At 39.5% G+C, this 11,343-nt stretch overlaps 1 protein-coding gene across 1 annotated transcript in view; it reads left to right on the plus strand.

Annotated features, from left to right (window-relative positions):
- Positions 1-30: 30 nt before the first annotated feature.
- The window catches only part of rnf10 (ring finger protein 10), a 30,661-nt gene continuing 19,348 nt past the window's right edge, over positions 31-11,343 (plus strand). The window contains exons 1-19 of the mRNA XM_055224231.1: positions 31-597; positions 1,088-1,275; positions 1,350-1,555; positions 1,647-1,737; positions 1,808-1,992; positions 2,067-2,203; positions 2,281-2,435; positions 2,516-2,644; positions 2,723-2,978; positions 3,136-3,269; positions 3,389-3,506; positions 3,584-3,685; positions 3,780-3,917; positions 4,038-4,132; positions 4,216-4,273; positions 4,590-4,754; positions 4,834-4,892; positions 9,249-10,501; positions 10,608-10,683. Of these exons, the coding sequence (XP_055080206.1) occupies positions 435-597; positions 1,088-1,275; positions 1,350-1,555; positions 1,647-1,737; positions 1,808-1,992; positions 2,067-2,203; positions 2,281-2,435; positions 2,516-2,644; positions 2,723-2,978; positions 3,136-3,269; positions 3,389-3,506; positions 3,584-3,685; positions 3,780-3,917; positions 4,038-4,132; positions 4,216-4,273; positions 4,590-4,754; positions 4,834-4,892; positions 9,249-10,501; positions 10,608-10,683 (3,708 nt within the window). The 5' untranslated portion in view covers positions 31-434. The remainder of the gene's footprint in view (positions 598-1,087; positions 1,276-1,349; positions 1,556-1,646; positions 1,738-1,807; positions 1,993-2,066; positions 2,204-2,280; positions 2,436-2,515; positions 2,645-2,722; positions 2,979-3,135; positions 3,270-3,388; positions 3,507-3,583; positions 3,686-3,779; positions 3,918-4,037; positions 4,133-4,215; positions 4,274-4,589; positions 4,755-4,833; positions 4,893-9,248; positions 10,502-10,607; positions 10,684-11,343) is intronic.

The following is an 11,343-nucleotide window of genomic DNA, read 5'->3' on the forward strand; positions in this document are numbered from 1 at the left end:
GTTAAGTTTCGACCAATCAGAAACCGGCCCGAGCTACAAGAAACATACGGGTCCTTCTGATCTCTGTCTGGCGACCCGTCGCCATTAGTGCAGTCTGATTTCGACCGATATATTTTTTTGGCCTAAATATTTAAGACGTTGCGTTTGGGGACTTGTATTAAGTGCCCAACGCCTTTTTGGAGGCATACAGCGTTGATCTAACGTGGAAGGAGCGCGTTTTAGGGGTGTTGGCCCCGCGTGGCGAGCTTTCGTCCTCACCTCTACAATCCTACCTAAGTTGAGACGCCGATATCGTGTCTCTTATTTTTTTCTCGGTTTGTTTTGTTGCAAAGATGTCGCCGTGATGGGGTCTCCGTGTTTGATAGAAATGATTCAGGGCCGTTGCCGCCTGACCCGCACTCACTGCAGCCCATTTTCTTTGGTTTTTCTGTTTGATGCTCGAGAGCTCAGCGGCTCTCAGCTCGGAGCTTGGCCTTTCCTTTGCTCACCGCACGGAGACCAACATGGAGAAAAATCCCAACAACAACACCAGCAGCAAGGTTCCGCCCCGTTCCAGCTCTACAGGCCCGACAGCGGGCGACTCTAAACCCAAAGCAGGTGAAGCACCGCGATCACTGTGTCATGCGAAAGTTCACTCTCACTGGAGGCCTTCTCAGGGCCTAGCAGTAACGCAGCTGTTTATCTGGGCCTACGTAGCTGTCAAAACATTTGACCTACAATCTTTCAAATTAAGGCGGTCTTTAATGGCACATTTTTATGATTATACGTTATAACGTGATTTGCGCTGTTTTGAAATGCATATTTCTTTTTTGATAATTTGAGTGATAGAATAGAAACATGTGAGTAGATGACACCCCCTAACAATTGAGCTGTGCTCAGTTATAGCCATACATTTAATCCTATACATAATTATTAAAACGTTTAAAGTTGTTATATTTGTTGTGTATCAAACACTGACAGCCCCTATGAAAATGTTATATACATTTGTTTTCTTTAAGGTGAGTTGTTGGGACCCACCTGCTAAACGACTATTATTGCAAACATAATCTTACAGGTAAACTACCAGTTGTTGCTTTTTTGTTTTCAGAAAGTAAAAATAATGGAGGCTCAAAGCGGTATAACCGCAAGCGGGAGCCTTCTTTCCCCAAAGCGGACAGCTTCCACAGCGGTCCACGACGCCCCAATACACAGAAAGGCAAAAGTTTTGACAAGAGACCCTCTCAGAGAGGTGGAGGGCGCCAGTATGGCGTTACAGGTGGAGGACGACGTGAGGAGGTGTGTGCCAGTATTTTGATTAGAAAAAAGTTTCTTTTGAGTCGTTAAATACCAATTTTCTTTTGTACCTTCAGGTAGCAGAGACGCGCCGGGCCGAGTTTAGCCCGGCTCAGTTTGCTGGACCTAAGAAAATAAGTTTAAACCACCTGCTGAACTTCACGTTTGAGCCTCGTGGTGGTGGTGGTGGTGGTGGTGATGTAGGCCCCTCCTGTTGGGGGCGCCGCAACAAATGGGGCCACAAGCACAAGCCCTTTAACAAGGAACTATTCCTGCAGGCAAAGTGAGGTGTAATTCAATTGTGGTGGTTTCTCTTTTTGTTGTTATTTAAAAAAATAAAATAAAACAAAACAACATGTCTGTTTATGTTGCAGTTGCCAGTTTGTAGTTGCTGATGACCAGGACTACAAGGCACAATTCACTGATCCAGACACTCTTGTTAATTGGGACTGTGTGCAGCAAGTGGTATGTGCACCAACGTACTGCTGTCCAGTTCCACAAATTTTGAGCTTAATTAAATTCCATACTTTTTCAGCGTATTTACAGTCATGAGGTGCCATCTTGCCCCATCTGCCTCTATCCTCCAGTGGCAGCTCACATCACTCGTTGTGGGCACATTTTCTGCTGGCCTTGTATGCTGCACTACTTGTCTCTTAGTGACAAGAGCTGGTCAAAGTGCCCAATCTGCTACGAAGCAGTTCACACTGGTGATCTGAAAAGGTAGATTAAAACTTTATTATAATGATTGTATGAAGTCATTTTTGTCTGTAATGATTTGACATTTTTCTGTTAAGTGTTGTTGCAATGGAGACCAGACAGTATATGGTTGGTGATGTCATAACAATGCGCCTGATGCGGAGGGAAAAGGGAGCATTGGTAGCACTGCCCAGCTCACGGTGGGTGAAGGTGGAGGAGCCTGTCCGCTATGGAGGTAAAAAGGATTGTAAAATGTTTCTTAAAACAAAATTTGCAGCAAGGCTCTGCTCAACTTTGGTCTTTTTTCTTTAGATTCATGTCTCAGCGCCTACTCTAAGCTGCTGCTGATCTCTCCTGAGCAGGCCTTGGAAATGGTAGGAGAGGAAAAGGCTGCACTGCACTCTCAGCTCAGCCAGGAAGATGACTCTCAAGGATGTTTTATCCAGAGTGCTCTGTTGCTTTTAAAGGTAACTGAAGCTAAAATGTTGTCATACAGCAAATTCAATGCACCTTCATTTTTGACTAAAGTTCTTATTTATGCCTTCAGGAAAGGGAGGAGGGATTGTTGCAGCAGCAGAAATCAAATGCGGGTGACACTTTTGACTTGTCGTCTCTGACTGTTGAAGAACCACCTTCTCCAATTGAAGAAGTGATTAAGAGTAGCAACAGCACTAAGGTAATCCCCCTTCTGCTTTCAAACATGACACATTAGATGTCTGGTTAAGAGTTGTGCAACTCTCTTTTCAACATGTAGCCAGTGCTGCAGTACGCCTCAGCATTTGACGATGAAGTGTTAGAGCTGCCAGAGGATGACTCTGAGCAGCCACAGCTCCCTGAAGGCGTTTTGGAGAGTGTTTTGGAGGATGTCCCAGAGGAGATCCTGGAGGCTGCAACAGAGACTGCACTTGAACTGACCGAGGACTTCACTGAGGATCCCCCTGTGTGGCAGCCTGACACAAGCCACACCGCAACTAATGTGGTGCATGGACCCTACTACTATTTCTATCAAGGTGTGTAAAACTATATTAGTTCAAATTGTTGATAATTCTGCATACAATTTGTATGATGTTTTTATTACATTTCTAAGAAAATGTTCAGATTTGAAATTTGAAATTAAATGAAAATTTCCCCCAAACTTTAACGTGCCATTCATTCCTTTTCCTCCAGCTGACGACTGCCAGCAGATGTTCTTGCATCCTGTGAATGTACGTTGTCTGCTGCGTGAATATGGGAGTCTGGAAGCCAGCCCTGACACAATCACTGCTAAAGTGGTAGAGATAGTAGGGCACTCAGTCACTGAGGTAAAAAACATTTTAAAATGCAGTTTAATACTGTAGAACTGTTTTTTTCTGCCATTTCTCCACTTTATCATCCATTGTTGAGTCATTAAATATATGTATTATTGTACTGCTCATTTCAGGATATCCGTCGTAGACATCGTTATCTGGCCCATTTGCCACTCACGTGTGAGTTCAGTATCTGTGAATTGGCCTTGCAGCCACCAATAATTTCCAAAGAGACTTTGGACACTTTTGCAGGTTGGAAAATGCGACTTTCAAATATAGGTTAGCACTGATCCATAATGTAAATTAGCCTTTTTTCTGTTTGTTTTTAGATGATTTGGAAAAAAGAAAACGTCTGAGACAGAAGAAAGCGAGGGATGAGAAGCGTCGTGAAAAACGCATTGAAATTGAGGAGAATAAGAAGCAGGGGAAATGTATTACTTCTTAATTTTTCTTTTACTTTTTAAAACTACTATAGTGAAGGAAAATGTTTGCTGATTAATGATTCTCAATATTGTATTTGCAAAGACCCAGAAGTGCATATTGGACTAGAAAACCCACATCATTTCCCAGCCTTTGGGTCTCCTCCATGCAACAGCAGCCTCCCAGTCCAACCTGACTTTACTTTTGCTCCTCCCTCACCCCTCAGCAGCAGTCCTCCCGCTGGTATGAACACTACATTTCTTAAACGTTTTATTATTCATCCTCAATTACTTTTTTTATTTTTTTTTTTGCTGCTGCTGTACTTGTTTTTTGTTGCTGCAATGATAAATGTTTTTATTTTAGATGGGATGGTATTTCCAAACCTGAATGGTCAAAGCCCCTCTACACCTGTTGTGGGAAGTGTGGAGGAGGACAACCACTGCATGTCCTTTGCACAGGTGAGTGTGCATAAAAACATTTTAGAAATTATGACAAATTAACTAAGCTTAGTTTTTTATAATCTTAAACTTGTTTTGTTTAGATGCTTAAAGACGGAAAGGCCAGAGTTGATTCTGGACACAGGATGCCTTCAAAGAAAGGTAAATGCTGATCATTTAACATTTGTAGCTGTTTTCGTCAACTATCATACATCTCAGCATTTCTTGCTTAGTCTGCATTTGTTGTCAATGACAAGCAATGACATAAGATTTCTTGCTGCTAAAATATTCATTGCTATATTTGAATATTATAGCAATGAATATGATGTAATTTTCTTAAACATATCCTTGATGTCAATGGGAACAACCACTAGAGTGCAGATAACATTACATGTGCTTTGTGTAATTTTTCCTGTTCAACCGGTCTCTTGAAACAGTCAGTAATCCCCCCCCCCCCCCCTTTTTTTTTTTTTTTAAGATGCGCTGCTGGCTCCACCTGCTGCAGATAGCGATGGAGAGAGTGACAACTCTGACCGTGTCCCAGTGCCCAGTTTTCAAAATTCTTTCAGCCAGGCTTTTGAGAAAGCACTTCTGGAGCTAGACTCTGTTCCCGTTTCTTCCCCCCAACCTCTGGTTGGACAAGGTATGTTTTTTGAGAGTCATCTTTTTGTTTTTATTCAATTTTTGTTTTTGTTGATTTAATCCTTTTTTGTGTATTTTAGATGATAAAGGAGGCAAGAAGAAAAAGAAAAAACAGAAGCTTCTTTTCAGTACATCAATGGTCCACACAAAGTAGAGTTAATTTAGTTAAGTTGCAGATCTTTTCTCTGCCTTTTGTTCATGCATCCCTTTTCATCTTTAAGCTATGGAAGCAGGGTTTAGTGTGTAGGTATCTTTTAAATGTCATACCATGAATTTATTTTCTGCAAGAAAATCCAAGCTTTGCAGCAGTTAGGTGTACCCAAGTCCATCAAGTAATATATTGCCCATTAGCAAAATGAAGCAAGTGCACACACAGCCCTCTCTCAAGAGACCGAAACCAGAGTTGCATGGTTGTGAGATGGTTATTGTTGCTGCATTTTCTGAAATTCCAAGTATGATGGAGAGATTATCAAAGGGTATCTTTTATATTGGTAGCAGTCAGCCAACTGCAACATACTATGCCCTTTGAAAATTAACCAGTGATGCTTGGAAATTTCAAAATGTACCCCTGTAAATTGACTACTTTCGTTGTTATTAGGCCAAAAAAAAGAAACCCAAAATAAATACATCTTAAAATTAAAACGCATTCTAGTATTTATAATTGTTAATAGCCCATACTGCATAGAAAGGATTTAAAGACAGTATTGATTAAAGCAGGTCTCTGCATGACTAGCTAACCAACAAACATGCACTTTTATCTTTCAATCTCTTGATTAGTAGGAGGTTTAATAACTTACCATTACTCCTGTTTGTCAGTTTCTAACTGGGATGTTGGATTAATGTTGACAGATAAATGATTGTGTAAAAATAGGCTTGATTTATTTTGGTTGAAGCTTCTGAATTACGTTTATTTTTGATCAAATGTATGGACTGTGTACATTCTAGTCTGTTCAAATAAACATTTATGCGCAATAAAAATGGTGAAATTTGCTTTTCAGTGCATGTTCAGCTGTTCCTAGACTACATGAATAATTTTGTTCTACCACAAGAGGGCAGTCTTTAAAGTGTTCTCACTTTACAAAATGCCTTTTTGTTTCTTTGGAATCACTTACCTTCATGCGTTTTGTTAATTTCTATTCTCCAAGTTTCGTCTGTGGTTGGATGGTGTATGTGGACTGCATAGCTCCACCTCAGACCGGATATGACGATAATTTACCTTGCAAATACACTTGGAAAAGTTTTCGTATATGAGCTTGGGAGTTTCGACTAGTGCTTGAAAAATCATGAACATGGGACAACAAAACATCGTAAAACAAATGTAATGATGTTCTTAATAAATTGAACTTGAATAACCGGAATAAGAATCATAGACTATAAGAATACAGAACATTGTTGGATTTGGACAAAGTCGAGCAATAAAGACTAGTGTGCATGTTAAGATTTAATAGAATACATTTCTAACAAAAAACATAGTACATTGAATGTATTGACTACTACAGTACTACTACTACTACTACTAATAATAATAAAAAATATAACCAAGCCTATACAATTTCTTTTATGATCGACCTTTATTGTGACAGGACGTACAGGAAGTCGCTGCCACTATCCACTTCCGCTTGACGCTCTTGATGCACAGCTCCCACAGTCCGACTCAGCGCTGTCTGTCCCTCTGTCAACAACACTGCAACCTGAGACGGGATAGCCACCAGTCGGCTAGCTCATTAAACCAGCTAACTTAGCTACCTCGCTAGCGAAAACATTAATAAAAGAGTTTTTATGTGGAAATATTTCCTTTGAATTTGGGGCACTGGCCGTGAGTCGCTTCGGGTGGACTGGAGATGTCTTTCCCGTTTGGTGAGTTGTCTCCACTTAGGATCAGGAACAGCAGCGAAAGACAGGTTCACTCTGTTTCCATTTTGCGAGTTCAGCCTCTTGAGTTGTTAGCTTACAGTTGTTAGCCAGCAACCTGTTGATGGATTTATAAAATGGTTAGTTTGAGTTCATGTTTACTTCTCTACAACTCTTAACCCGCTCGAAATGTGTCCTGCGCATTCAACAGTTGGTCACAGTTTCTGGTTTTAACGCATCCCTGACTGTAAGTAGGCCACCTCTCTTTGAATAAACCCCGAGGAACGTGCACGATTCAAGGTAAAGGAAGGCTGACTGAGAAGGCCACTTGTTGCATATTTCTGTAATAAATCTGGAGAAGGTAAAGAAAAGTAAACAGTTGAGTGACTTCAAACAAGAAATGTATGACTCAACAACATAAGCATAGGTTTGTTAAATTGCTCTGTAATATAACTAATGTGCTACAATGAATATAATCGGTTTATATTAGTGTTTTTTTTTAATTATTTGATCTATGGTTACCTATTGTTACCTATTGTTACAGATGAATGAATGACAGTATCAGCTAATTATATTATGGATGCGAGTTCGCCTCATTATCTTCTTTATTATTGCTCAGTCTCACAGCTTTGTTAAACATTACTTTAAGATTTCCCTCAGAAATACTATACTTATTCTCGTAACAGACAAGTTCAAGTAATGTATTGTCAGTGGTAAACTTCCTCTACTATAACTGGCTAAACCAGGTTACTGACATGAGTCAAAACACAGCCTGCACAATGTCCTATTTATAAAGAATTATATTTTGTGTTTGTGTTTTATGTCTATTTTACTAAAGGTTTTGTGACTATTATTTTAGGCATTAACTCAATCAGATGTCTCTTTAACCCAGCCCGGTCTTTCACTTTTCATTTAATGTTTAGCATTCTTTGTAAACAGAGGCATTTCCTGGTGCTCAACTACTCCAAATCCATTATAGCACTGTACTTACCATGTTCATGTGTATAGTAAGAATTAATTTAATTCACCCAAGTTTTGCTTCTTTTAAGTCATTAACTTTTCTATATTTAAAACTATATAATAATCAGTAGTACCACATATATTTTACAATATGGGTGTTCCGGGTGCTTATAAGTTAGTGCTGGAGCTGGATGCAAATGTTAAAGCAAAGGATGAAAATGTATGACGGGGTCACATTGCTAATGATTTCCTTGTCTATTTATGTACAGCTCAAATGTATGGGTGTGACACTGTTTACTGTTGTTTGTGTCAGTGCAAGTGTCTCCTTTAGACTAAAGTATTTGTCGGAGATAGAGAGCAGAGATTTGTCCAAAGCAGCTGTGCCCTTTGTTGAGACATATTTTTCATCTCATTTGTAGGTTTCTTCAGCCTCTTCACTCTTATGATATGACACCCCTGATCAAATCCAACAGAAATCAGAGCTCCTCCTCAGACAGCTAACAGGTAAAAAGTGCTGACACGATTCATAGTGTTTGGTTTGCCAACGTTTTTTTTTCCCTCCAAGAAAAACATGTATAAGCCTGAAAAACAGAATGTCTCGGCACATGTGGAAAGCATTATCTGATTCGAAGAGGAAGGTTCTTAAAAGCCTACAAACTATCTCAGCTTTTACAAAACTGCAACAAAAACTATAGGGCACTGTGTAAAATGTAAATTGAATCCATAAAAACAGCTAATGTATTTTGTTTTCATTAGTGTAATATGTGAACTTAATCAACATGTTATTCATGTTTATTTTATTTGGGCCAGTGGGTTCTCTTTTAGAAACTATTACATTCATTCTTTTGTCATTTACAGTGTTAGTTTTCCTGGAGCACAGAATCAATAAATCAATCAATCAAATAACTAAAAAAAAAGTTTTTCAAGCACAAAGACCACACTGTTGTTTTATTACTCCATTGTCTTCAGATTTAGCTGACTCTTCTGGCGAACAGTTGCCAATGCATCTGTTGAGAGTTACAGCCCGGTGTTAACATTAAATGTCACTTCTACAACACAAAACACAAAACAATGATCTATCGCATCCTTTCTCAGGATCTACATGTACTGTACATGTAAATACACGTAAATGGATAAGACACTGTGATATGGATTTGAAGTCTGCATACCTATTATTACACATCATTTATTGATTTTACCCATTCCATTTTACTTTTTAGACAATGTATTTTGAGTACTGTATTGAAATTATTGGGGCTTCATTTTAACTTATCTGAAATATCACTATTGGGAAATGTCTTAATCATTTTACCAGGACATATGAGGATCAGTAAGTAAGTTTTATTGCTGCTGACACTGAACAAAATTCATAAACTAGAAACTTCCATTAAACAAACAAATAATAATATAAATTATAAAATACTATATATTATTAAAAGTATATAAGAAATTAAAATATATTGTATTTTGTGTTTGTACAAGATTATATAACAGAATATTACAAAGTAAGAGTTATCCTTTATTTGCTATGCTTAATAAATTGTCCTACTGTTAATCTCAATGCCACTCCTAAAAACAAAGTCCATGGCATGGCCCAATAGTACTCTAGGTAATCTATGATAGATACATGCATAACAGAATGACTGATTTAAAATTGTAAATTGTATGTCTGTTTTCACTCTAGGTTCTAGCTGGTATACATATGGCTGCTGAGGTGGAAGTCCAGTCTGGAGAGGTGGGGAGGTCTGGGGGGCGCCTGCACCTTAGTCCACTCATGGACTCAAATAATAAAAACTGCCTGGATCTGTCCACCATGAACCAGTCTCAATTCATCAGTCCTGAACCAAGCAAACCTGTCCCGGGCCCCAAGCCACGTCTGACCCCCAAACCCTTTGCTGTTGACAGAAATCCCACAATTAAACCCATACTTGCCCCCAAACCGCAACCAAAGCCCCGTCCAGAATCCACTAGTACACCTGGATACAAACCAGATCTACCTAGTACCCCAAAACCTCAAACACCATCCACAACTAACCAACCTAAACCCACTATGACCAATTCCACCCGTCCCACTTCAACAACTTTCAAAACCTCCAAGTTAAATACAGGGCAAACTACCAAGCCAGTTGCTCAACCTTTTAAAGCAGCGCCTCCTATCGCTGGTGATCCAAGTAAGCCAATATCCCCTTCTCCAAAACCTTTAGATTTGACTTACTCGAGAAGCCTTAAAAGACCACCCTCCGCAGAGTGGTCTGGGTTGACGAAAAGGGAGGAGGGTGATTTGGAGTCACCTAATAAAGTTGGGACATCAATTACAAGGGCGAAATCTATGGGGTATCTTTTACAAATAGGACAAGAGGAAAACGATAAGACCAAATCTGAAACATCTGTTTTGCTTAGACCCCAGCCCAGAGGCATCAGGCAGAGACCGGTATCAGCAATTTTCCCAATGAGTCCAACCAAAACTGATTCACCAAATTCTGCTTTCCCACGGACTGAAAGAAGACCTCTGTCAGCAGATCTAACTTCCAAATTTGAGTCTATGGGTCTTTCTTTGCACCATACAACCCCAAAAGAAAATGAAAATACTCCAGATGAAAATTTGCAAAAGAGAGAGCAAGAGAAAACAGTCAAGACAACACTTCAAAATACAAATGCTACAACCATTAAAACAGACCAATGCAATGACAATGTACAAGCAAAAGATGCTGAGGAAACCCGTGGGGCTAGTATCAAATCAAGAATTAGCCTTCTGCTTGATTCGTCTTCCCAAGTGTCATCTGCCACGGGACAAACTCTGGATACTGAAGCTGAGCCTGCAGTAGGGGTCAAACAGCTCATTAAGCAGCTCACTGTGGACCAAATCACCCCAAATCAGAGCCCTGTGTTAAAACCAGCCCTGAAACCACGCCCCCTGCCCCTTGACCTAACCAAAAGGTAAGAGCTGATCTAGTCATCTACTTGCCTCTTTGTTCCACGTGTCTTCGTCCAGGGGTCTCATTGTCATGCATGGCTTTTGTCTTGTGTGATGTATGTTCATTAGGTTTTCGCCTGATCCTGCGTTTTCTCCAAATGACACTACAGATCGCCATGACACCAGCAAAGCTCTCCAGAGGAGGGTAAGAGTGTGGTTGGGGTCAGTAGAAACTAGAAGTGTGTTTCACATGAAATGTTTTGTAGTCCTGTTATGTGCCATGTCAAGTCATTTGCAGTGTCTTTGTGAAGCTTTGGACCCTTGCACTTAAATTGTAAGCTTGGAGTTGGACTCTACTATGATTACTTGCAATTAACTACTTTGTTTTGCTATATTGTTTTCAACTTTCACAGAAAGCAATAAAGCCTTTTAACAGTTTCTGGAGAAAGTATTAGTGAAGACAATAAGTTGTGTAAAGTTCTGTTTTATTTTGGCCTAGTCTAAGCAAATGTATTATTGAAAAAAATGTATTGGCATAAAGCAGTATTGTTCTATATAGCCAAATTTGTATGTGGGACGACAAACGTTAAAGCAGCAGCTTGCTTAACAAAATATATCGAGGTCCTATTAAATAAGAACTTATTACCCACATACTCTTTTTGCTTGCTAGTGGCCGGCAGTATTTTGATTTTGCTTAATTGCAAGCTCTGTGAGCCCAAGTCTAAGTTATAGACTTGAATTGAATTATATATTTTAAGTAAACATGGCCATATAGGAAGTGGCAGACAAAAACAATCAAAACATGTTGACTGTTCTGTCTCTGTCTGGGAAAAACTATCCCAGAGGAAACGAAGCATTTCAGAAA

This window comes from Periophthalmus magnuspinnatus, chromosome 9 (assembly GCF_009829125.3).
Source record: "Periophthalmus magnuspinnatus isolate fPerMag1 chromosome 9, fPerMag1.2.pri, whole genome shotgun sequence".
In the NCBI taxonomy this organism is placed as follows: Eukaryota; Metazoa; Chordata; class Actinopteri; order Gobiiformes; family Gobiidae; genus Periophthalmus; species Periophthalmus magnuspinnatus.